The sequence below is a fragment of the Neolamprologus brichardi genome, chromosome 7 (assembly GCF_056152115.1).
Source record: "Neolamprologus brichardi isolate AB-2024 chromosome 7, ASM5615211v1, whole genome shotgun sequence".
In the NCBI taxonomy this organism is placed as follows: Eukaryota; Metazoa; Chordata; class Actinopteri; order Cichliformes; family Cichlidae; genus Neolamprologus; species Neolamprologus brichardi.
In genome coordinates, this window is record NC_142110.1 from 17,141,785 (window position 1) to 17,169,152 (window position 27,368).

Consider the following 27,368-nt stretch of genomic DNA (forward strand, 5'->3'; position numbering starts at 1 on the left):
GCCCCGGACTCCTGGATTATAGATAATGCAGTTGGGGGGGGGGGGGGGGGGGGGTTATTTGCAGTATGCCATATAAACTGTACAGGCAATGGGTACAAAGTGTAACTTAAAGAAAAAAGACAACCACCACACATGCAAACAAGCTTCTTTTTAATGCACAAATCTCTACAACTCCAAAGCACATTTCAGTAATAATATGTAATACATGCATACTGAGGGACTTCCAGTGCTTTATAATTTGCTTTCTTTTGCCGATCCAGGAGAAGTGGTGGGAAATATAGGGAAGACCAAAATAAACACAACCCAAAGCTTGTTGAGATTTGTATTTACAGTAAGTAAAAGCTCAAAGTCCATTTTGATATTCACCACATTTTCTTCTCTTTTTTTGGGATAATTCAAGATTTCAAAACCCTCAAAACTGGAGATGCCGTCGTGAAGGGTTTCTTTCTTTTCTCCTTTCATATTGAGCTGGTAAAAATCCAGTGGTTACCACAGAGAAAAATACAAAGACGGATGCCTTCACTGCTCTGTGTGAAAGTCTGCAGAGAGCGAGCGGTAAGGGAGTGAAGGAGAAAGAGTCTTTCTGCTAAATTCAACAGGCTGGTATGAAAGCACAGTGATTAAACACAGAGTGAGTGAGCCGTTTTCAGACCAGCCACTTCACGAGCGGAAGCAGAGCACGATATTTCAACTACTCAACTGGACACCACTGATTGGATTGGTCTCGACTCCTGAATACATTCGCATTCATTTGTAATTTTTTTCTTTCTTTTTTTTTTAAAACTACAGACATAAATTCACACGTCACTGGTCAACACTTTCTTTACATCCAAATATGATTCCAGGTTTTTAAAGGGAGAAAAAGAAACTATTTGGCAAGACTGCTTTAAAAGAAAGGAAACATCTCTGGCACATCAGAACAATATGCAGTATTTTAAAGGAATAACCTCACCATGTTCATCGAAACAGCAGAGCTTGATCACTTGGAGTTTAGTCAGCTTCACCTTCACGTCCCTGCAGATCCCTGAGAACTGGTCACAGAGCAACAACGCGTGGTCGCCCTCGTGTGGTCAAAGAGGACTTCACAGTCACGTCAATCAAGTCATCAATAAAACAGCGATTACAAACTAACAACTAGTAGATACTGTATTGTACAATTCGGCAACTTCAGTTTGATTTAATAACACATTTACATGATTCTGCGACTGATATTCTTACAAAAATTCATAACGTATTATAAGAAAATAAATATTCCAATACATTAGTGCAACGCACTAGTCCTCTCAGCGATCGCCGCCATGATTGATAACACACCGTCCTGCTTCACGTCCACACACTGAAAAGCTAAAAAGGAACAACATCACTACCGTCAGGAGTTTACGATGCCGTGAGCCAGAAAAAAAACAACGAGAAAGTTCTGAGTGCAGATGATGTCACAATTAGTAACCACAGCTTGAAGCTTATATTTCACTTGCATAACACAACTCCACTCAGCAGCTCCAGGCAGGACATCGACACAAGGCATACAGTGGAAGGTCCCGTCCCAAAACAACAGAAAAGACAGCAGCTTCAATAAAGAGTTTCCTTTAGTGTGGCACTTCCAAGATCAGACTTTTATCTGCCAGGCAGCCCTGATCCAGGCTGAGCACGGCCTCCACACAGTAACACCTTCGGTCGAGAGGCTCCCTTCACCCCACCTCTGTACTTCCAGGTCTAAATGACAATGTGAAGGGAAGCAGAGGGGGAAGCTGTGCTGATCCAAATGGAGCTGAGCCAGCGCTCCTTAAATTCCTCCCGTTTCTTTGTTTTTCGTTTTGGCAGAAACTGATGGGAGGTGGCGGGACAGGCAAACTGGGTAACGACACTGAATCACGAGGCCTGGGATGGGTTTTTTTTTTTCTTCTTTACCCACCCAAGTCTCAAAGCTCCGTGGTCTCCCAGCTCACCTCCCGCGGAACCTGGCGTCATTTAGTCCCCGTGTGGATGACGGTAACAGTGGAGGGTCGTGGCCTGGGCGGCTCGGCCGCCGCTGGTGGCTCCTCTCGAGTGGGAGAGGGGGCATCTGAGTCCTGATGGTACGCTTTAGCAACACATGGCAGAGGATCTATAGGGTGACCTGTGGGAGAAAAAGATTTCCTTCAGCAATGAATCACATGCCATTAACTCTAAGATAAAGAACGTTGCCAACAAATAATAATGAGCATGACCACAACTGCTTGCTAGATCTCCTGTAACAATTGAACCCTGTAGTTGTACATTAAACGAATAAATATTAAAATATTGTAAATACTGGATTATTTAGTCATCTATACATGTTAATCATAACCCACAGTGCAGCTGATTTTTGTGGAAACCGCCCTTGAAAAACAGATCTACAGATGCTTCAGAGAAACAGTGTTTGTGAGCCTCTCTGTACGCCAATAAGAACCCATCAGTTTATTCAGCTTCTGCCTTTTTATGGCTACTTAAGTCTTTATTTGATCCTGGATCACATAAATGGTAAAAACATTGCCAACACTTTTATGTTGTGCATTACAGCAGAGTGATTCAACTGACAGCGTTCCTGCTGGTTATTTTTCTTAGCTTTTAATTAAAAAAATTAAATCCTCACATTAGAGAAGCCGTATTGATTTTTTTTTCCCCCTTTGTCAAGAATGTGTTTTTGTAAAAGTGGATAATTTTTATAATAACGTGCAAAAGTCTTAAGACATTTTGCATTTCTCTATATTTTTCTACTTTTGGTAGCCATCAGCAAGCTTGTGGTACAAGCTGGCTGGATGCTGAACCACTCTTCTTTGCACAATTGGTGGAGATCATTTAAATGGGTTGGTTTCCTTAGTCCACAAATTTCCAATATGATTGAGGTCGAGGATTCAGGAAAGCCATTCTAGAAGTTTAACGTTAGCTGTCTTTATGGATTACTACACTAGTTTTGATGCGTGTTTAGGCTCATAGTCCTGTTGTGTCTAAGTTTCAAATAACTAGCTGGTGATTTGAGGTGAAGTTGAAGAATTTGGAGGAACCATACTGTTGTACCTCTAATTACTGATGACCATTTGAACCAAAAATGTTAAATTTGGATTAATCTGACCTGTTGCCACTGATTTTCAGTCCAGTACTTGTATAATGTGGAATACATCAGACTTTTCTGTCCATTTCCCTCCCTTAGATATGGTTTCTTAACAGTCACTCTTCTACCGAGACCATTTCTGATGCTTCAGCGAGCACTGGGCTGATCAACCGAAGTTCCTGTGTCCAGTCTTTGGTGGATTTTTTTTTTCAGTTTCTTAAGAACATGCCTTTCAGACTGAGTAAAGAGTCCAAATGTCCAAATAAAAACTCTGAAAGGCTTTCAGAAAGCCTGGAGAGCTAATGCTCAAGACCACTTTCAAAATCACTCCTTGTTAGGAAAATAGAAAGAAATGAGGGGTGGTGGCTCAAGACTTTTGCACAGTGCCTTAAGCACTGACATCAAACTAAATTCAACAAAAAAATTTAATTAGGACCACATTTCACATGTTAAACTCCATTTAGACTGACGAGAGCTTGTTAAACAGTTGTCATTTAGCTTAATGAAGTGGGCAGGAGAGTGAAAAGGCTGCGCTGAGCGTGGCGCTAAAACTGAGATGTGGTCATGTGCGAAATGTCACTCACAGTCCTCCAGGGAGAGCGGGGCACAGTCCACAGACTGGCTCTTGGCTGGACCTCGGCTCTGAGAGCTGGACACGGAGCTGGAGCTGGAGATGCTGCTGCCAAAGCTGGTGCCCAGCTGCAGGCGTCTCATGTGGCGGATCACAGCGGTGGCGTTAAAGGCTTGCTGTGAAGAGATGTCGTAATCAGACAAGAGTAACCAAGACAGATTTCTGTAATCAGACAAGAGTAACCAAGACAGATTTCTGTAGAAAGACAAACGACTCCATGACTTTTTTTTTTCCCCCTAAAAAGAGAAAATATTAGAATATCGTGTTTTTTTCTTTTGTGATATTGAACAACTGAGAAAAACAAAGTCTCACCCTCCATTTGCTTTTGGCAAAGTTTTTCCTCATCTGTCGACTCACTGACTCATGTATGTTCTTACACAGGGCAGTGTCTCCAGCAATCCTGAAAACAAAACAAAAAAACAGATCAAATATAAAAGACAATACACACAAACCAAAACAGCATTACCCAGAGGACTTATATTTGTATGTGTAAAATCCTCATGCTGTTTTCCAATTTGCTGCCATGATTTTTTTCCATTCAGCAAAAACGTCATGATTGATGGGGCGATGTTTCAGCAGGTGCTCGCACACCGTATCACGTTCTGCCTCATTCATCACAATATCTCAGCACGAAATATCGTCAATGAAAGTCATTTCTCTCCGTTACGAAACCCGTTACCGGTGCCACAAGCCACATATTTATATCAGAGGGACCACCTGCCCAAAACCCAGAAAATATGCATCGCTGGCTAAAGGACTTATTGGCCACCTCAGCTGGAGACAGCAGCCCACGCCATTTTTCTCGTTAAGCTCTGATGCAGGCCTGGGAAGACATCCCAATTGTTCATTAGAGTCCACATTCTTCGAGGATCCTTCACGACACCAGCCACTAATTGGCAGCCATTTATTCAGCAGATTTCTCTCCGAGGGCCGGCGATGCCGAGCAGAGGTGGACTCGCGGCTCGAAGCCATGGTGACAGATGACAGTGGGAGGACGAGCACTCCGTGATAAATGCGTAAGCCCGGCAATCTGCGTAACGCTGCTGTGTAATCGCACCGAGATGTGTGGTTCCCTGTGATTGTCTGGATGGGACGCAGTGTGGCGACGGTCAGTTTCTCACCAGGGGTGCTGAAGGGCCTGATCGCAAGTAAATCTCTTCTCTGGATCCTTCTCCATTAGGCAGCTGATGAAGTCTTTGGCTGAGGAGGGAATTAAAAAACAAGAAGTCAAAAGTTCATCCAGCTGAGAAAAAAAAAACTATATCATTCAGTAACAGGCTCCAACTCCTCCCGCGACCCTTACCTGGATAAGTGAATTTATATGATATTAATACAATTTTAGACAAAACGCATGTAATTAAATAGATAAAGAGAAACCAAAACTACACAATAAATTCAGAGTTGAAGTCTCCAATTAAGTATTATTATTAGTCGACAACCATTAGAGTATTAATAGCGAATGGGTCCCAAGCCTGCATTCTTTCTAATGCCCAGCAGGTGGCAGTGAAAAGAAGTCTAAATATATGGAGGTCTATAGGAAAAATGAACTTCTGTCTCACTTGGTTTTTGACCTCAGTGAACACTACCCTCATCAGTCTATGATTTCTTTCAGTAGTTTTAAGTCTTACTGAACTCAACGTGATGTTCATTTAGTAAATAATGACCCACATTAGAGTCAAAAGAGATGATGATGCTTTAAGCCGGGCCGGCATGAACATGCAGTGTCTTCTTAGTGATTTCTGCCCTTTGCTTAGCAGCCTCCTTTTTTCCTCATGATTTAAGCCCTCGTTAAATGCTTTCCTAATGAGTCTCTTGTCTCAATCTGCACTTTCATGCCGTCCATAGACACTGCTCATTTATGTCCCATTTAGAGTAAAATAAAGTAAACAATAACAAGCAGGGTATTCTTTATTATCTGGCTACCCAGATGGCTACCCTGTGGCTAACATGCTGCTACCATACGAGTGTGCAGCAATGTGGGTGTCTCTGTCAGATCCACATATTGCTTGTTCATAGATAAGATGCACTAAGGCATGCAAGGGAAGCATTTCCAAAATTATGTGCCGTGTACCCCCTGGAGAGCTGTGAAGTTACTGCAAAGTGGCTGCAAGAAATCCCTTAATGACAAAAAGCTTTTAATTTGTTTTATACGTCTTCTCTATAGAGGAAGTAAAGCTTCAACAAATTTACAATGTACATGTACAAAGCAAAGTGTCTGTAGATTAAAGTGAATCAATGAAAACACAAAGATGGAAATCATTCATAGTCTCACATGATGATCAGAGCTGGTATTATAGGTTTAGACAGATGGCAGACGATTTTGAGAGATTTCAGTTTGGGAATGGCCCCATGAAAGTACAGTTCTTAGAGTAGATTCCTTTTTGTTCTAAGGCTGTCGCTAGCATCCCATCTGATTTCACAAATACACCTTGGCAAGGAAACTAGCCAGCTTGTGCTAACATTAGCTAACAAGCTCAACAGACCTTTCAAATTATCATTACACCCAGTTTCAACAGACAAAAATATCAAAACTGAAAAGTCTGGACTTCAAAACACACACAGAACCTAAAGGTGGCCAATTTTGATATATACACTTAGTTAGGTATCTGGTTGGACGCCCTTTTGCCTTCAGAATTGCTTTAAGTCTTTGTAGCACAGGTTCATCAAGGTGCTGGAGACATCTCTCAGAGATTTTGATTCATATTGACATGATAGCATCACACAGCTGCTTCAGATTGGTCAGCTGTACATCTATGATGTGAATCTATTCCACTGCACCCCAAACGTCCTCTGCTGCACTGATATACAGTGACTGTGAAGACCGTTTGAGTACAGTGAACTCACTGTACTGTGCTTTGAGGGAAGGAAACAGCAACTGAAATAACCCGTTGTTACAACCAAGGTGCGCACAAGAGCATCTCTGAACTGAGCATCTTGTAGCAGATGAGCTACAGCAGCAGAAGACCACAGCAGTCAGCTAAGAACAGGAAACTGAGGCCACTGTGTGATGCTATCATTGCTTCTATTTAGTGACACAGTTTAAATTTTTGGATTTGGCTAATCATGGTCTAGTTATTTCTTCTACATAAAATTTCTAAGTAAAGTACAGGATTCATGAAATAGAAATGTTACCATATTTCCCTCCAACACAAAGACTGACAGCTAAAACTCACCAGAGTCAGATATGTCGTCCCAATACGGCGCGTCAAACTCATAGTCTGCCTTGAGGATCTGCTCAAACAGCTTCGAATCGTTCTCATCGTAGAAAGGAGGATAACCACAAAGCCTGAAAAGATGAAGAGCGTGCGATTACACAACGACGGCCAGTGTGAAAGCCATCATCAAACTTTAACCCAAATCTAAAAGGATTTGCTGTGGTCCAATCTCATTTACAAGCAGTTTGATTTTTTGCATAGCACGCAACAAGAGGCGCCTCCGAGGGATTATGGCGAGCACATGAATACAGAGAGAGAACAGTCAGAGGCACAGACGGTGCGGGCATTCAAATTACACATGTGCAACATGATTGGGAATTTTTGCATTATTATTATTATTATTACTAAACTTTTTTCTACAGCAAACATCAGGCAGAAGCGTCTTTTGTTAACATCAGAAACACTTAATGACCTTAAAATTTGCTGCACTTAAGGAAAAGATCATTACACCAGGGATCGACGCCACTTTGCATAATTAGGTTGGCAGCTTTGTGTAACACTTTCTACTGAAAGCCTTCCAGGCTCTGAATTATAGGAAGAGCAGCTGTTTAGACTGCTTTTATGTACTGCACTTTATTACTTTTCTTAAGATATGAAATCCTAATTGTCCCCAATTGCACTTGTTTTATAATTTTACATACACAAGGTCAAGAAATGGCACCAATAGTCAGCCTGCAACCACTTCAGAGATCCGGGCAGTACAGAGGCGATTCCTAATAACTTAGTTGAATCGCTTAACCGCTTTTCATCTTTGTCCAATTTTTGATCTGCTTAAAAATACTGGCTTCCTGGCATTTAGCTCGTAGCATTACTGCGCACAGTACATCCTAATAGATCAGCTGACTGCATGACTAGAGAGACCGCCGTTTATCTTTAATTTTTAATCTTATTATCTATTTCATTGTGTTTGCTCACTAATATATCTCCCTTTCTTAATCAGGACACTTTGAGCAAAGAGGTTTTTAATCTCACTGAGGTTTTCCGCTCAGTTTCTGATCTGAATAAAGAGTTTCTGTTTAAATGGGGGCCTATTATGCTTATTTACAGCTCAAAGCTTCTTCTTTTTTTAATTCAGGGACTTTACTAGAGTGGCTTTGTTTGCAAAAATCTCTACAGATTTTATGCTGACAGTAAATAATCATTTCTAGCCATTTTGTTCCATTCACTCCTATTTGTCAAGGAATCTCCCATGAGCACACTTTAGGGGAGATGCAGCTTTTGGTGTTGTGGTCCATAAATAGGCTCTGTCTACTTGTTGGGTATCCCATGACTGTTGCAGATTTCCTTACAAAGAAATGATAAATGAATAAATTAAAAAAAAAAAAGTAGGAAGTAGAAAAACAACAAAGCTGTGAATCACAAGCTGATTCCCTTTCTCATACTTATACCTCTTTATTTGGAAGTTTGACCGTGTGTTTAATAGGACAGAAACAAAGGAAAAGCATGCTGCCCTGTATGTGATCTAAGGCAGAATTCTAAAATGATTACTCACAGAATATAAGCGATGACCCCAATAGACCAGCAGTCCACAGCTTTACTGTAAGGCTTCTGTGCTAAAACTTCAGGAGCTGCAACGATAAAACGTTCTTTTTAAAAACATCATATATATTTATGCAGTAAAGCAATGCTAGCAGTTTTCTGCATGCACGACGCCACAGAGGCTGGAGGACAATGTGAATATTTGGTGGAGTGCCTGAAGCAGATGGCTAAGGTTAACCTGCGGCTACTGGCAGATTAAATTAGGTCACGTTCAGCCAGCGAGACCATCTAATTGTCTCTGAGTAAGTTTTCAGCAAAGCCAGGGCGTCAGAGGGCATCCTCACCGACGTATCCTGGCGTCCCACAGGCGGTGGCCATCACGCCACCTGTTCCCTCCATCTTTGACAGGCCAAAGTCACTGATCATGATCTTTGAATCGTCGTGAGGACTGAAATACAGCAAGTTCTCAGGCTGAAAACATAAAAGAAGAGAAAAGCTAAAACCTATGCATTCGCATGTCTGTCTGCGTTTAGTTAGAAGTCATGTCATGTGTGCGCTGGCAGCAGCTGTGGCAGTTCTGTCTACATTTTGCTACGAAAGACATTACTTAAGCTCTTTTTAACAACTTTTTACACAGTCTCTAATTGGATTAAATCATAAAGCCGCAACATTTTACATCTAAAAGGTCAAGTCTGGACACACATGGATGTAAACGTTAACTTGAGTGGTTGGTGGAAGGCAGCCACCAAATGATAATCAGATTCTTCTGATTAGACTGATGTTAGTCACCAAGACATTAAGATGTCAGGCAAAATGTGACTCTGACGGTTTTTCAGAAAAGGAAAATCCCTGACATTTAACCTTTGTGGGTCATGAGTACTGAGTATAATAGCACTCGCACAGGTTGAACAGCGGGGATTTCCTCCTTACAGGGTGACTGAAGAGGTTTCCTGGTTAAGCACTAAAAGTGCAGTCAGCTCATCAACACCAACAACAACAACAAAAAAGAAGTTTGACTATGAATATCAAATACCGCAGTACCTTTAGATCTCTGTGTACTATGCCCATGGAGTGCAAATAGTTGACTGCGTCCAAAACTTGCCGAATGAGCCGACTGGCATCCATCTCTGTGTAGAAGCCCTTTTCTACAATGCGGTCAAACAGCTCGCCTCCAGACACCCTGTCGGTCCACGCACACAACAGCAGAGGGAAAGGTTACATAAAACTGTATTTGCAGTGCTTTACAAAAAGCAGGCGTAAGGCAAAGAAAGATTAAACGCATTACTGTTTTTCATTTTATGTATCACTGTTTGCTCTTTCTAATTTGATATTTCATTTTAACACCACAAATTCTTGCCTGCTTGCATTTTCCCCTTGACGCTGCTGCACGCCTTACATGCAGCAGTGACTGAAAGGGCCTTTGCACAGGAAAAGTGTGGGCTTCTTTACTATTTACTATTTGTACCTGCACTCAGCCTGCAAGAAAATCTCCAAACCAACACTCTGGATTGCTCAAACAGCCTTCCTGTTGAAGTTCACCCTCAGGGATTTCCTCTAAATCTCTACTGAAGCTCCTTGCATGCATTGCTATAGTTTAGTCACTTCTTGTATAATCCAATTTATGCCTGCAGTTTAAATTTGTTTTCGCTTTTAGTCACTTCCCAATGTACTAGTTTTTTTATTTGATTAAAATAAACAACTTATAAAAACACAACAACCTGTAAGAAGGAAGGAAAGGAAGCTAAAATTAGGTGTCTTCTTGTTTGCTTCATCTGTATGAAATGATCTAATTTGAGGCTATGAAATATTGCTAAAGTTCCAAAATACCTTCTTTTTTAATTCTATCTATGATGACTCATTATGCAGCAGTCGTTTATTATTGTTTGAAACTGATGAACCAGCTATTCTCAATGACTTTAAACTGCAGCTACAAAAGGCAAAACTCCCACCAAAATCACTGACTCATATTAAGTTAAGAATATGTGCTTTCATATAGTGCTACCAATAAGATTTATGTAAGTGAGACTTCGGAAACACTAAGCACCTTTGAGAGATACAAAGACGCCGGGTAATGGATGGCTAAATTGCTGGTACATCACTCACAAATGCTGTGAAATTATCCGGGGAGGGGAAAAGGTGTCAGAAATCATGAAGACGTGCAGTTTGCAGGAAAACGGCATAATGGCAAAGAAGAATTTCTGCGGAGTGCATTTTATTCGACAACTTCACTCCACAGACAGCTATGCATGTGCTCCTCATTGTTGCTATAAGGATAAATTGATCATCTTTCTTGTAGACATTTGGATAAGAAGACTGATACCATCCTCTCGTCTGTCCCCTAAAAGTGATTCTTAGCTGCACAGTGAGCTTAAACAGCTGTGGAAACAGCCGTACTCGACAATAAACACGATAAATCTTATTAAGTAATTCATTCATGACAACAACATGGAAAAATGGGGGGGGGGGGGGGGGGGGGGGGGGGGAGTGCAGCTTAAAGGTCTGAGAAGTGATGGCAGAAGTGCAATTTTTTTGAGGAGGCTAGCAGTTAGCGACTTCTTTGGTTAGAAGTCTGCATAAAGGTCTATGAGAAAATAAGCCTACTGTTCATTTGATCTACAGCCCCAGTAAACCCTTTCCTGGTGAGTCTGGCGTCTCAGTAGCTAGTTTCACATGTTCATTCTGAAAATCACTGTCCCTGTTAGAGACAAAGAGGACAATATAGCAGGCTGTGCTACAATGTAAACATGAGTTATCCCTTGTTTGTTATACCCTCAGAAGCTACTGCAAAAATGCAAAAACTTCACTTGAGAGTGAATCCAAAAGTCAAGTCAGTGGGCCCAGTTTTGGTGAATAAAACAGTAATAGCTTATCAGTCCACTACTTAGCATTTGTTAGCAAGTATCTCCTGCCGTGAGATGCACCCACCAAACCTGCTTCCCTTACATCAGGGGTGTCCAACTCCAGGCCTCAAGGGCTGGTGTCCTGCAGGTTTTAGAGGTGTCCTTAATCCAACACAGCTGATTTAAATGGCTAAATTACCTCCTCAACATGTCCTGAAGTTCTCCAGAGGCCTGTTAATGCAATAATCATTTGAGTCAGGTGTGCTGACCCAGGTTGATATCGAAAGCCTGCAGGACACTGGTCCTTGAGGCCTGGAGTTGGAGACCCCTGCCTTACATGATACCGCTGCCCTCTCATTCAAATATCATATCGTTTAGCTCCAAAATAAATAAATCAATAGCACGCAAGTATCCCATATGGCAATGCTGATGTTACAAAACAGTGACTATGCCCATCTTTTATATACAGTCTATAGCCACCATCCGATTTCAAAAACACTAATATGGCAACAAGGTCGATCCTCAGCACAAGGTCTGAAAAAGGCACTTCACTGACCAGCAGATCAGCTGTCACTGTGGTTACGTCCATCTTTCATATACAGCCTGTGGATCTATGCATATCTATCACATTATCTGTGATATTTGTTTCTTTCTTAAAAATAAAATTCAGTAGTGTCCATTATAAGCATGTAGCTGCTTGTAAAATCTTTGTAAAAGCTCATGCTTTTTTTTTTTTTACCTCTAAAGTTAAGCCAAGCTAGCTGTTCCCAAGTGTTTCCAGTCTTTATGCCAAGCCAAGATAACTCGTGGGCTCAGCTTCATGTTTACTGAACATATAAGGGAATGTCAACAATATACTGATTATTATCTCTGCAAGAAACACAAATGTGACCTAAAGGACTGCATAGAAACATACTTGTTAGTTGTTGTTTTTTTAAATTGCACTACTCTTACAAAAATGGACTCCTGTCTCTTTAAAGCATTGCTGCATTTACTGCAGCATAGATGTCTCAAGGATATTAAAGACACTTACTCAAGCAAAAAAACAATGCAACAAAAAACCACATTATCAAAATGACAAGCCAAATGGGAAGCAAAGAGCTGACCTAAACAAAGTGGTGGCTTGATGTACTTACAGCTGCATTATGAGGTACAGGTGGTTTGAGCTCTCATAGATGTCCTCCAGAGCCACTATATTCTCATGCTTTATCCTGCAAAGAGAGAAAAGAAAATTCACTTTGCTTGCTGTCAGCTTCTGTTCATTTCAGCACAGGCTACAAATGAGGTCTAATTAGACTTTTCTTTGGTTAAAATGATGCCCTGTCGACTGAAAGCCCTTTTTGCTTTCCATTATAGAATGTGTGCACGTCCACAGTTACAAAAAATGAACCTAGTGTAATGTATTGTTCATACAGGGTGGGGGAAATAATAAAAAAACTTTTGTAAATGGCAGCGAGTGTGGGGATTCTTAGATGACACGGAGCGATGAGTCATGAACGGCAACCCCTGTTAGCGGGAGCACCTGAAGAAAATAACACAGATGCTGGGAGAGCCTGTGTCCAGGTAACCAAGATAGGAAAGAAAGTGTGCAAAGGCAAGGTGATACACAGATGACAGAGCATCTTCAGAAGGGCCAGTGTGGGGGTGGAAAAAGAGGAGGCGGGGAGAGTCTCAAAGGACCAAACAATCTTCACAACTTCTCTCCTTTTCAAAGTCCAGAATGGTTTGAGGCCTGTTAGACTAACACAGACGAGTAAAGGGTAAGAGGACGGGAAGGAAAATGGATGCGTAACCATGACAGGGAGGGGGGGAAAAAAGAGAGGAAGTCAAAGGATAGCAACTGTAACCAGGCACTCACTTCAAGAGTGAGTGATAACTGAGCTTCTTGCTGCAATTACCCATCAGGCCCTGGAGGAGGATGGAGTGTCACCTGGTGTCAGAGCAATCCTATCATACCCTGTAGGTGTGTGGGTGTGTGTCTATGTGTGTACACGCAAAATAAATCGATAGATGGGATTAGGTGAGGAAGTCACTTAAGCCCGACAATGACTGTTAAATAAACTGAGACTAAATAAACCAGCTCAGGGTTGCAGAGAGAGAGAAACAGGTTTCCCCAGAGGATGACACAAACCTAGCTAAACAACCCTGCAGCTGGGTCAACAAAGTTCCTCGAAAGGCCACTTGAGTCTCGCTTCATCATTCAGTGAAGTTAAAATACCAAACTTTAAATCAGAGATAAACATGGCACAGTAAAAACAATTTAACAGATTCTGCCAGGCTTCACTGACTTGGAGTTCAGCAATGTTAGCTTGAGATAAAAGGGTTTTTGTTTATTAAGAGCACCGTCTGTCAAATATTTTTGTGTGTGTGTGGATTGTAAGCATAGACTGTATATAAAAGATGGCCACAGTCATGATGAAATTACCCACTGGTGACTGCTTAACATTTTATGAACACCATCTTGGTGTTTTGAAACTTGATGGCATTAGCGCGAGGCGGCTCTAGCTGAGATTTTTATGGGGACAGAGCAAGTTCGTAGAGGGCCGTGAAGACCTGGTTTGGTGGCCCCTACTGTTCATTCAGCTGAATTCTATTATTATGCTTACACTAATCAATACAGTTTGGTAATAATGAAAAACTTAAACATCCATCTCCTGATAAGTTACTGCCGTGCAAGTTTAATTTAATTATTTGGTTAACAGTAGCAATGTGCAGCAATCATGGTAACAAGCATGAGTGAGCTGATGGGCCTGTGCAGCTCCAGCTTCTACAGCTACTTTTAAACCGCTGAAAATTGCAAAACAAATGAAATGTGTTGAGAACGTTGTGCGCTCACAGTCAGCTGTTCTAGTGTGTGGTGAGCTCATTAATTCACTTCTGCACCTAAACAACATCTCTCTCCTGTTCGCCCCCTGCTTTGCCTCTGCAATCTAGAAGATATTTTTGCACTTTTATGACTGCTACATTTCATGATGAGTGCACTGAGCGTGTATGGTTGTAATTATGTTTAGCATGTCTGAATGGAAGTGCATTTTTCAGCTTTGTGGAATAGCAAAGTGTCTTGACTCAAATGTCCCCCCTGTCATAGCTAGCGGTTCGTCCTCTGTATACACTCTGCTCCCAACCCTAACCCAAGTCTGCTGTCTTTTTTATACAGTCTCAGTGATTGCACTGTCCTGAGGTCTGTGCTCCAGTTCTGGTGCATGAAATTCTACTTTATGAGTCAGGTTCTTTTCCAGATTAGCAAGTCTCTGTATCTGTGCAATGTGCAGTCTTCTCACGAGCTTGGAAGCATTAGCTGATAACTAGGGCACCCCATCATCCAAATACGGTCACTTCTGGCACTTTTACATGCAGCCTATGTGAGGTACCTACTTCCTTAGGACGGCAATTTCGTTTTCAATGCTCGTCTCCTTCCCCTTGAGCGCTTTTTTCGGGATACACTTGATTGCAACCATCTTCCCCGTGGCCTTCTCCCGAGCCATCACCACTTCAGAAAACGCACCGCTGGAAGAAAGCAAGACAGAAAAAGAGAAAGAGTCCTGCTTTATATGCGCTCAGACAATATTGACACATCATCAGTGAGTAGATAGGGGGCACTCAGAGGCACACAGGCCAGAGTACACAAACAGCATATTGGGAATATTTACTGAGAACTGGCCAAGTCCCCGACTATGGCCAGCAGCCTTCTGTGCTGGCGTACGCTTGACGCTTGCGCGCAGCCAAAAGCACAGCAAACACTTTTAAAACCTCTGAAAAAAACACCCATTTAGGATGGCAGATAGCGTGTCTTCCTCTGCCATCTGCTTCCATACGTGAGCGCCTTTAAAAACAAATACCAAATTAGGGGAATATTTGCTCAAGCAATCTGTATCTGTTGCCATGATACCACATAGATAATAAAGCTTGCTGAGCAGGAAGCGTGGTGACTTTTTTCCTTGTTTTCATTGCACACCTTCAGGATGGTTCGATGTCAAGCTCTTAAAGATTTACTGGGTCACGTGAGCTAGGCTTATTTTTGATCTAAAAGGCAGATTATTGATTAGCACACAGTCTTACAACTCTGATATCTTTCATTAGGATTAAAGGATAACACAGAGGAATTATTATTCAAAACGGTGGTGCTATAATATATCATGTAATTATTATAAGAAGACTCCTTATGCCAAAATTACTGTGTTTCTTTTACTCAAGTTGCAAAATCAACCATCACATTTAAGCCCAAAATAGTTTGAAATATTTATGTTACTTCCTGTGTGTTCCTTTTACATCTGAAGGAGCAGACATTAGGACTTCCTCTTGCAAGTATATCTATATTATACACTTTTCCGGTTTCTACGTGCTTTTACATGTTGTTCTTATTGTAATGTTAGAGTATTGGTCAGTTCTCGGTTGGTGAGAACGGGTCTCCACCACAAGATTCTGGCAGCAGATCCAGAGCACAGTAAAGACCACAGACACCAGCTGCAATTCAAGATAAAGGAACTGGAGTCTGTGCAACCTGCAGGATGAGCTCCTTCCTGGAGAGGCATCTGAATGATAAATGACTACTACTAAAGTACCACGGCCAGTAGGGCTGTGCCACATCATGTTGTCTGCAACAATACCAAGTTTAGCAACAAAATCCATCTACATGCAGGCAATAACGAAACAAGCCCGGGCATGTCTGAGACGGAGAGTCCACGTCCGCCTGACAACAGTTTAGTTCTTCAAGTACTAAATTGTTGTTACAGCTGCTTCAAAAACCTCCAACAAAGCATAGTATGTTTCAAAATATGCAAGAAAACAGTTCCAGCTAAAGATGGAAACAAAAAATGCTTCACAGAAAGAGAAATATCCACACCATTTATTACAACCAGGCTACCGAGGAGGAGCTGCTACAGCTGGCGACGCGTCACCCCAGGAAATAAATGTTTCTCTCAAGGATCACTGGATCACTAACGCTTAATTTAGACTTCTGCAGGAACGTGATGATCTACAGTGTTCCTAAACCCAGTGCGACTAACATCAAAGGCTCTATTATGTTTTCATAGTGTAATCACCACCTCCCAACAGGCTGTAAACTCAGCGCCACTGGCTGCAGTAAGTCCCACCATGGCCATCAAATCCACGCTAATCCCCCATCCCTCCCTTTTACAGAGGGGGGAGGGTCAGTCAGTATCGTGGTACACAAACAGAGGCCTGTGTGGGCAAACGCACACTACTTGGTTGCAAAGCCATGCTCCAGGTGTGATGAGGTGGAGCGCACTCACCGCAAACAGAACGGTGAAGGCTGGAAGCGTGCGCCCTTCTGACTTGACCTCATTCTGACATATGATGTGGGACCATATGCAAATTCAAGGGCTTGTGCAGGTGAATGAGTTGGTGCACTACTTGCTGGCCTGTTACAGCACTATCTTCCCACCACAGCTGCTGCTGCCATTAAGGCAATGGGCGTCATTCTTATTCAGCACACGCCACCAATTTCCACAGCTGTACAGACATTCGAAGTGCAAAATTCCTCCGCCATCGCCACGCGCCGCCTGACAAGCAACTCTCGAGCGTGTTTTTTCAGAGCATGTGTTCTGCTTTCTGCAGCAAAGGAAACACAATGAAGAAAACCACAGGAAGCCTGTGAACTCACTGAGAGAGCATGGTTAAGGGTGTATAACACGGTTTCGGTCCCCCTTGCTCACTAGACGGACAGGCAGCAACATCACTTCCTGTGAATGACAACTTACAATGTCAATGCATGAAGCATGACAAACTGTGCTGCAAGCTCTGACTCAATTAATTCTATTAGTTCATAATTCACAGGAAATAATACGTGTGATCTCTGCTAGAAGCATGCATATGGCAGTGCTGCTGCCCACACACTGTGTGTGCACATGCATACACATGGATGCAGTTATGCAAGAATTAAAATGATCAGACAACAACTAAGTTTGCTAAGTAAAAAACTATTAAAGCAAAAGTGATGAATATTTTCATGCTCCATGTTTCAGATTTGAGAATTGACCTACTCCAATCTAGCAAGTGGAATTAGTTTAGTATTTTATAAGCTGCATAATTAACTGAGGAGTGACAATAATCATTAGCGAAAGTGCAACTTAACTAAACAGCCATTTGGGAGCAGCACTAAGTGACGAGAGAAAGAGTCATCGAAATTGGGTCCTTTATTGAAGCTTATCTCAATCTATTACGCACAATGAAAATGACTGTATGCCTGCAAACTGTTCCTGACCCAGTGTCAAAGACTGCACAATCAAGTCAGCACACTGACTCACTTGGCTGAATAATGTCTGAATTTTAAGTTCCTCCCAGAGCCACAGAGCTCCCCGTTTCGCCGCTCTTGGATGACAGAACGAGCTGTGTGTGACAGTCTGCAGTCACACAACACCACCATGTGCAGATATCCAACTCAAACTGGCTGACTAACGCGAAATGTGGGCTGCTCTCTGTATGAAACCAGAGGCTGATGCTGCAGATGCAGATGCAAAGCGAGCCTCCTATCTCATCTAGAAGGAAAAATAAATAAATTCTAGGCCACAACCTCAGCTGGTTGTTCTTGGCGATTATAAAAATGCGGGGCAATTTTGACGGAGGAAGTACTTTCATGGAGGAGGCGGCGGGCTTTGACAACCGAGCCTTGCTTACTGATATTCACAGACGGTGCCTGCATTGTGTTACTGCGGGGTAATCACACTGATTCATCTTGTGTAAGATGCATTAGAGCGGGCAGTTACGCAACATATGGGATGGAAGAGTCGGAAGTCGATAATCCAGGTAAGGTAATACCTAAAGTCACTCCTAAAAAGTGAGGCGACACTTTTAAATCAGACAAAGAAACGATGATGAAACCTGAGTCGAGTTCGAAATCAGTTCAGGGAAACCTTGTGGGCTCCCTCATTAAGACTGGAAACCAAAATCTAAAGTCAGGCTTGTAGGATACAACATTTTCTCACAGAAGGCTAAACTGCTACGATGGTGGCTTAATTCAACATGTAATTTTACAAATTTTCAGCCACAATCCCTCAAAATCTGCTATCATCACTGTGCAGTTACACAAAAGACTATTTTTAAATCAGGCTTCACACAATCATCTGCTCAGCTGGGTATTTTGCTCCTCAGTCTGAATTTTTTAAACTATAGTGACTAGAAAATTGTGAAAAGAACACAGCCTTCCACTTCCTGATTTAGACACCATTCCTCTCATTATCAAACCCCAAAATCTGACAAAAATTTGGCCTCTGCAAGGATCGGCTGAAGAAAAAAGAAAATCCAGGTAAAAGTCAAATGAGTACCAGAGGCTCAATTATGCAAATCATGCAAATAACCATACTTTTATTGTCTATGTGGAACATAAAGTAGTGCCCTTCAGCCATAAATGAAACCATAGAAAGTCTGGTGATTACGCTTCTCCACAAAGATGAGTCAGGCTTTGAGCACACAAACTTTCACAGGACCTGAAAATGCATTACAGAGAATGAACACACTACACAAGAATTTCTAAAGCCTAAATTGTTCATCAGTCCACAATAAGGCAAAGTGTCCACAATGGAAATTCAGGAGTGTTACTCCTCTCCCTAAGAGTGGGTGTCCTGCAAAGCTCACACCAAGAGAACAGCGTGTAATCCTGAACGAGGTGATAAAGAACCCGAAGTAACAGCTAAGCACCTGCAAAAATCTCTACAACTTGTTAAAAATCCCATTATTAGGGGGAAAAATAAAATTCTGAATAGAAATGATGTTAATGGAAGGACATGAATGTTCCACCAAACTTCTGGGACGTTCTGCAGGCGAGGTGAGTTAGAAACTCAATGTGGCACACTATGTTTGAAGCTTAGTTGAGGGAACAATGAAAAAGCAAGAATTTTTAGAGGAACGTGTGATGTGAGGAGAGGTTGGCAGATGCAGATATGACAAAAATGACCTGAAGCAAACCACTGAACTGTCAGCAGCTGTAGGACTCATCTAATGGAGGTTGGTGCTACTAATGGAGCGTAAGCTGCATCTGTGAGCTTGCAAAATATATCCAGTCCCTTTAAAACTTCAAACTTCTGGGACTGATCTGGTCAGTTAAGCAGAGGGGTTTGTTAATCAGTTTCAGCTGCTTTGGTGTTATTAGGTAGTTCAGCTCCACCCAGATGGCATATCAATATGTTCCATTGCCAGAAGGTCTGCTGTGTCTCTCAGCACAGTCTCAAGAGCATGCAGGAGATTCCAGGAGAGGTAGTTACTCAAGAAGAGCTGAAAAGGGCCGAAGGTACTTAACCCATCACCAGGAATGGCATTTGCTCCGTTATGGAAAGAGAAACTGGATCAGTACTGCCAGAGAACTACAAAATGACCTCCAGCAGGCCACTGATGTCAGAAACAGAGTTCATGAGGGTTGTCTGAAAGCTGACGTCCACCACTGTGGAACCCAACTGGCATTTACCATAGATTACCACAACTGGCAGGTCGACCTGTGAATAAACTAGAAATTAACAGTTTTTCAACAAAAATGAATCTGGCTGAATCAACTGACAGAAGAGTTTGCCACTTACTGAATGAAGAGATTTAGCACTTTAGTAATAGAAAAAAAATGCAAATATTGTCTGTAGTAGAGTAGGCTGAATATTTTAATGTTGGGTTCTGGTTTAAGAAATGCCAGTTTGCAGAAGAATAAATCAAACATTCCCTGCAGGAGGGGGATTCCTCTCCAACCAGCCAAAAATGGCTTTCTGCCTGTTAAACGAACTCGACTAATACATCCAGTGAAATCCAGCAGCTGTTAAGGTCCCTACAACTGGAGCTGGGAGCCATTATTCTAATACCCTGTGGACCTCAGGCTACTTTCCAGTAATGTGCAATTTGAGGTCACTGGACTGATGATGAAAAAGAGAGCGATGGTCAGTTTACAGGCTGTTAAGAGCTACTGGTGCCCACAAAGAGCTGAAAAAAAAAGGTTTCTGCCAAATATTTCCCAAGAGCACAAGATAATCTTATCTGAAACCACAGATCAGTCTGTCAGATAGCAGCTGAATTATTTTAATAAGTGCAATTACATTTCCTGTGCTCTGATACAGGGCAGCTTTGTATCCTTCCAACTCTCCAAGTACACTGGATAACACAACATGGCTGTGCAGGCATTCACTGCGGTCAGAGGTGCCACGGATGCAAATGGAAATGTCTGTGCACAGTCAGTGTAGATGGAGAACAGCAGTGATGGTGGGAAGTGGTAAACAGTCTTCTTCAGGCAGAGCAACCAAGGTCCTCTATCATCCTAGTTGCCTAGCTTCCACTTTCACGGCATTCATGCAGCTTTCAAGGACCCAACTTGTTTCAGAGAATTATCAATGCACAGAGGCAACAACAGTCACTTCAAAACCAACAAGTGGGGCTCTGTGAGAGGCCAGCTGAGTTTAATATCGGTGTTTATTCATGAATGTCAAACTTAGAGAAAAAAAAGATAATTTTCCTAAACTGGAAGCTAAGTGAGGACAACTTTGACACTGCAATTTCAGAATGTGGGATGTAGAACACATCACAAAACACTCAAAGCAGATGTAGTTAGAAAGCATTTAGGACTGCATTTGAGCCACAAAATGTAGGGAAATAAATAATGTTTTAGAAGATTTGCTTTAGTGAAGTACAGGTGTGCAGTGCTATATGCAGTCCTGTGAAAGTGCTAGGCACACCATTACTGCTTCCACGGGAACTGATAGGGTAAGTAGCAGCCAAGAGCTGATAATCAAATACACTTGATTAACTGATCATCAGTAAGTGGGAGAACCTCTATAAAAGGAGAAGTTCTGGCAGTTTGCTGATCTGGAGCATTAAGGTGTGCATTAACACAATCCAAAGTCTTCCCAGGAGTGGACGTCCCAGCAAATTCACCCAAAAATCAGACCGTGCAATGCTCAAAAAACTGCAAAAAAGCCAAATATCTGCAGGTCTCAGTTAGCATGTAAAATGTTAAAGTTTATGACAATATGATTACAAAAAGACAGAACAAGTCTGACTTGACAGGACAAAGCTTCTTCTCTCAGAAGCACAAGTTAGCTTAGCAAAGTTACATCTGAACCAATCACTTCTGCAACAACGTCCTTTGGACAGATGAGACCAAACAGGAGATCTTTGCCCATAATGAAGATCAAAGCAAAGCATATCAGCACAAACACCTCATATGAACTGTCAAGCACGGTGCTGGAGGGGTGATGATTTGGGTTTCTTTTACAAACACAGGACCAGAGGCATGTACTACGAAGCAGAATTATATCTTATCCAGGTAACTTTGTGGTTACTGGGGTTTTCAAAGGAGCTTGCAAAGAAAAGCGTCTGGACTTCTTTAAGTTACTTGAAGACAATTCACCTCTCATCCGAGAAGCTTCTTCAGTTCTAAGGTCAAATGGTGGAGAGTCCCAGATATAAACCTGGTGGGAGTGTCCCCCCACAGAGGGACAAAAGGACCCCCTGATGATCCTCTAATCGCCTGAGCCAAGGTGTGGAACTGGGTGTGGGTCCCAATCAGCCAGAGTTTCGGGTGAGTTCATTGTGAAACCTGGCCCCACCTTATCATGCGAATTCCTGAGGTCAGATGGCCCAGGATGTGAGTGGGCGTTAAGGCGTCTGGGAAGGGATCTCAAAACTGGATTATAGATGGCAGAGAGTTGGTGTCGTAAACCACCGCCTCTGTTCAAAGATGGTCGCTCACAGTGGACATAAATGGCTTCTTTCACTCCTCTTTCAAACCATCTGTCCTCTCTGTCCAAAATGTGAACATTGGCATCCTCGAAAGAGTGTCCTTTATCCTTAAGATGCAGATGGACAGCTGAGTCTTGTCCTGTGGAGGTGGCTCTTCTGTGTTGTGCCATGCGCTTGTGAAGTGGCTGTTTGGTCTCTCCAATGTGTAGGTGTCCACTGTGAGCGACCATCTTTGAACAGAGGCGGTGGTTTACGACACCAACCAAAAATACCCTCTGCATGTCGGGTTTTCCTTCATAGTACCTGGACACGTTGCAGTCACCGAGTTAACCATGAACTCATCTGCATCCTAAAGTACTGTAAGTGAAATGTGAAGCCATGTTTTCAAAGCTTGACTGAAAAACTGCTGAAAACAAAAAGAATCAAGGTGGTGCAATGGTCCAGTCAAAGCCCAGACCTCAAGCCCATTGAAATGCAGTGACAGGACATTAAGAGAGCTGTGCATAAATAAATGCCAACTAACCTCAATGAACTGAAGCAGACAAGGGGGACAAAACTCCAAAATTCCTGCACAATGATCTGAGAAGCTGATGACGTCCCACAGAAAACAATTACTAAACATGCAAGCTCTAAGGAGCCTGAAAAGAAAGTGACTGGACTAATTTAAATTTCTTGAAGACATTTCATATTTTATCCAAGAGACTTTTTCCAGTTCTAAAACCAAACGCTGGACAGTCCCAGGTATTTAAACCTTATCAGGGTTTAAGAACCTGTTCCTTAGACCACCTGGATGACTGAGAACCTACAGATTTACTAAACATGCGGTTTTTATATCCCATTAACCTCCGACAGTTATGGTTCACCCCTATTCATTTAGAAAGGGGTCCTCAAATAACTCCTAATAAGCATTACCAAAATGGCTTGCTTTAAAAGAACGGGTTCATTCTCAAGTCTCTCATAAAGTCGGGAGGAAGCTGCTGGTGGAGACCAAAACAGAACAATTAAACTGGGGTTAATTGTTCATCAAGTGGACACAAACGCAACTCAACCTGAAGAGAAATGTGGCCGGTGTGTTAACAGTAAGTTCAAAATTTTAAGCTTTAAAGATAATAAACTATGTAACAGACACATTATGTATACCAAACTCATCTGTGGCATTAAATACAATCCAATTATCGGGTTGCTGAAGTGTCTCACCTCACTGCATCTTACATAAGACTCACTTATACAAGAAATCTTGCATAATGGACTTAAAATGTTTACACAATGGGAAAAATAGTGTGCTGACAGTCAGACTCTAGTATGTTAGTAATATCTCAGTCAAATACTTCAAAACTCACAACTCTTCGCCCACTGGGATGTCTGAAGCTGCACTCGGGTAACGTCAGCTTACTTAACTTGCTCCAACAGGCTATCAAGCAGCTTAGGGGCCTAAAATTAGGCCAAAGTCGAGCAGAGCTGAAGTGATGAGGACTACCTTTCAGTGGTGAAGATCTCATTAAATCAACAACAACAAAAGAGCTGGGAGAGAAGAGCGGCCAAGACCATTATAGTGTCGCGGCCACAAGCTTCCTGTTCTAAAAGTCCTATCAGTATCTGATCAGCCGCTCTGGCCTCCAGCTACTGTTCGGATCTCGTCTCTTTGTTCTCGTCTTGTTCGCACCGATGTGAACTTTCTTTGCAAGAGGCCATCCGAGCATCTCAGAAACAATGCGGGCAGTCGTTGCAAAGAAACATTCACCTCCTTTATCTCAGGAGGTGTGATCATTGCAGTGTGCGTGTGCGAGAACGATAACACATTCAGAGCGTTTCGAAGAATAAAGGTGACAAGGTTAAAATGCAAAGATCCACTCTAAGCATGAAATGCATGATTAAAGATCAGTAAAATTAACTTTAACAGGCAGAATAGCCATTAGTCCAATGTTACTATGCATCAGGTTCTTAGGTTTGCCATTGTAACATAAGAAGGAAACACTTGTGAAAAGCACATCAGAACAAGAGCACAGTAATTTCTTTAATGAGCTTTCCATGTTTTCTTTGGCAGCAGGACACTTCCAGAGGGATGATCCCTCTCGGACAGCGATTTGGAAGCCCAACAACTGAACCAACAGTTGAAAAGTGGAGCAAGAGGAGGAAGAGGAAGACAATCTGTCCCCTCCTTCAACCAGCAGCACTTCCTCTTCCATTTTAATCCCCAGCCAAAGCTGCAAGCTCGCTGGGCTTTTGTGCCCCAGGTGGCCTGTTGTGAACCCCGGAGTGCAACAACAAGCCAGTCCCTGATTAAGACGCGTAGGAACAAGTAAAAATGGCCCTCACTCAAATTCAGCCAGTCAGGCAGGAGGAGTACACGCTGTACGGTGTGTGCCATTACAACCGAGTGCTGACGAACCAGCCCTGCAGATGTGTGCTGGGTCGTGGGCGGAGGGTTGTGTGTTCCTCCAACCTGGCCATTGTGTGGACAGTAAGTCTCAGTGATGATGATGATGATGATGATTCACTGGTCTTATTCAGAGGCTCTTCACACACAAACGAAAGCCTTAGGGGGGGGTGAAAAAAAAGAAAAATCAGAATTGCCTCTAGGTAGGAATGTCTGACTGTTTAGTCCAGCAGCTGAAGTGTTGAGTGTGCTTTATGAATCACCAATCTCAGAGAATTTTATGATGCTGCTAGAAAAAAACAAAACAAAACACAGCAGATCTGCAGTCACGCTGAACAGCTCAAGAGTTTCCCCAAAATGAGAGGATGATGATAGGATACAGACTAATCAAAGTTTACACAAGGGGACGATGCCCCAAAGAACAAACCACATAACCATAGTGACCAGAGACCTTTCGTTTTGTTTTTTTACTGTGCAGCTTGACACCAGTTTCAGCTAAATTAAAGAAAACAAACACATTTCCTTGGGGAGACTCCATCCCTCAGCATCTCATAACAACATAAACACCACCACAATGACTACTTCTCAGGAAAGAGGGGGAGGGGGGGGGGGGGTGGTAAAGCAGAGCAGCGAGAACCGCACTCTGTTAAACGTGTGATAGCACCTAGCAGTCTATCACAAGGCTGCTTGGATCGTGTGAGCACGACCTGCTCTGGCTGTCTCCTGTCGCTCATTCACTCGGGCTCTTCTGTCTGTGCTGCATGACTTATTCAAAGAAGAAAAAGGCATGAAGTCAGGCAGCACTAACAGCAGACCAAAATAAACTGTGGAATTCGCCTGCTCTGTGGTCCAAGGCCAAGGGACTAGGTTCAGCCAAAGATGAGGGGAGTGGGGGAGTGGAGGGTGGGGTGGGGTGGGGAGGGGAGGTTTCCCTAAAATCAAGTCCACACAAACCAGAGCACAACAGTTTACTGTACAAACAAGAATCTGCCACAGTGACACAGATCCATAAAACCCCAGACGTGATCTTTCTCAGCTCAAATCCGTCCCTCTGTTTGGAGAAGAGAGTCAAGAGGCCGACAGAACAAGGCACAACACCCACTAAAGTCCTCACAGATGGCCCCCTTAATTTGGGGGAGCAGATTTCATCATCATCATCATCATCATGTAATGCAAAAGAGGCCCCTGCTGTCTTTGTCACAGTTGTGCCGATAAATAAATGTCAGCCTTAACAAAGCTCTGGATACACGCGTCAGTCCTGGGAAAAAACATAAAAGCAGAAACATGCCGCAGTAGTTTCTGAATGAACCGTGACATAACGGGGGGGGGATCACGCGAGTCTGACTTCACACATGATTAAGATCCCCTTCTCCCCACACACACACACACACACACACACACACACACACACACACACACACACACACAGAACAATAAACTCATCAGGCTCCAGGTCTGGGTTTAAAACGCCTCTATCAGCGGGCTGTAAGTTTCTGCCTGCGCCTGTCACCGTCAACCAGTTAATTCAGCACACATTCAACAGCTGTCAGTCAGCGCTCATTTCCGCCAAAACCGCTACACTGTGGCATTGTTGTCTTGACACCAATTTGCACAAGTGGACACAAAGTTGTTGGTTTTCTGTTGTTGTTTTTATCCGTCGCCCGCAAAGCCTGCGTGTATCGCGTTACTCACGTCCCAAGGACTTCCTTGAAGTCAAAGATTTTCTTGATGTCATCGACATGCTTTTTCCAAGATCCATCGCTGGACTCGCCGTTTTCTTTCGCCATTTCGCGCAGGGGTGGGGGGAGGAGAAGAAGAAGAGAGAGAGACAGAGAGAAAGAGGCTGCCGGAGGATCACCAGTCGTCTCACCCAACCCAGGAAAAAAAAAGAAAAGAAAAGTAATGCACTTCTCTATTTCGCCAAGGGCTTCCTGGCTTTCTGTCAGCACAGTCTATCTTGCCTCCTGAGCCCTTGCATGCAGTCAGGCAAACCCAAAGGGGGTGTGGGGGGAGGTATGTCCTACTCCGAGAGGTTATTTCACTAATCTGTTTGACGTAGCGGATCCCAAGCCTGAGCTTCCCCAGTGCTCAGATCACTGTGACGGGGGAAACACAGGCTCTCCCCCTCCTCCTACCCCGGGCGGGATTCAGTCAGTGTTCATGCGGCGATGCTTTGAGCAGAGGACGGGCTACTTGCAGGAGGATGACACTTGGCAGTCGCATCCGAGCTGCTGTGCCATCGAGTCACACCGACCGCCCTGTGGTTGTTATAGCAATAGGAGGAGTGGGAGGTTGCTGCTCCCGCCTATCTATCTGACAGCGCAGAAAGCGATTTAAGTGTTCGCATTGCAGCAAATCACCGGCCCGCAGGAAAGTCCTGGAGTCATCGGTGTCAGCGTCCGTCTGTGCGGCAAAAATAGATTGTCACAGTTAACACAAGTCTGTGTTTCTGCGTCTGGGTGTTGCACATGTGCGTTGGATTTAGAGGCAGGTGCGTAGCTAGGAGCAATAAGGGTTCATGAGCAGCAGGGGATCCCTGTTTCCACCCCCACCCCCATTTCGATTTTCTGCAGTTTTTTTTTTTTTTTTTTTGTCTTAACTTTTTTAAAAACCTAAACTCTTTTATAATGTCCATTGTTGGTGTCTCTACTGAAAGTAATTTACAACTTTTTTTGCATTCTTAATTGTCGAGGAAAGGTTGAAATAGTCGTCTGCGAGCAGAACTGCACCATGAAAAGATAAATATTTATGCTGTTTCCAAGTACAATAGCAGTCCAATCAGATCGTCTTTTACAAAGCAGAAAATGTCCTTTCTGTGTGGACTTTGCATGTTCTCCCTGTGTTTGTGTGGGTATTCCAGCTTCTTCCCAAAGTCCAAAGACTGTAAATCTGTATCTGTAAATTCTATTACAGGTGTTGCCTCTTTGCCCCCGACATAAGCTTTATAACCTGCAATGCAATGGGCTCAGTGTCTGGATTAGTTGGCTCAGAAGGATAAGAATTAAACTCCAGAGCAAGAGGTCAGGAGTTTGAGAAGTGTCTCCTTCTTTGGGCCAGTATGATTTGTGTTTACAAATCAACAATTTTC

At 42.8% G+C, this 27,368-nt stretch overlaps 1 protein-coding gene across 1 annotated transcript; it reads right to left on the minus strand.

Annotated features, from left to right (window-relative positions):
* Positions 1-133: 133 nt before the first annotated feature.
* On the minus strand, positions 134-26,699 carry camk1db (calcium/calmodulin-dependent protein kinase 1Db). Its single transcript, XM_006782573.3, has 11 exons — positions 25,973-26,699; positions 14,611-14,742; positions 12,372-12,446; positions 9,437-9,575; positions 8,740-8,866; positions 8,409-8,484; positions 6,875-6,987; positions 4,823-4,901; positions 4,014-4,101; positions 3,655-3,817; positions 134-2,116 (listed from the first exon to the last, which is right to left on the minus strand). The coding sequence occupies exons 1-11, from the start codon at positions 26,065-26,067 to the stop codon at positions 1,965-1,967; spliced, it is 1,239 nt and encodes a 412-aa protein (XP_006782636.1). The 5' UTR covers positions 26,068-26,699; the 3' UTR covers positions 134-1,964.
* Between the last annotated feature and the right edge of the window lie 669 nt (positions 26,700-27,368).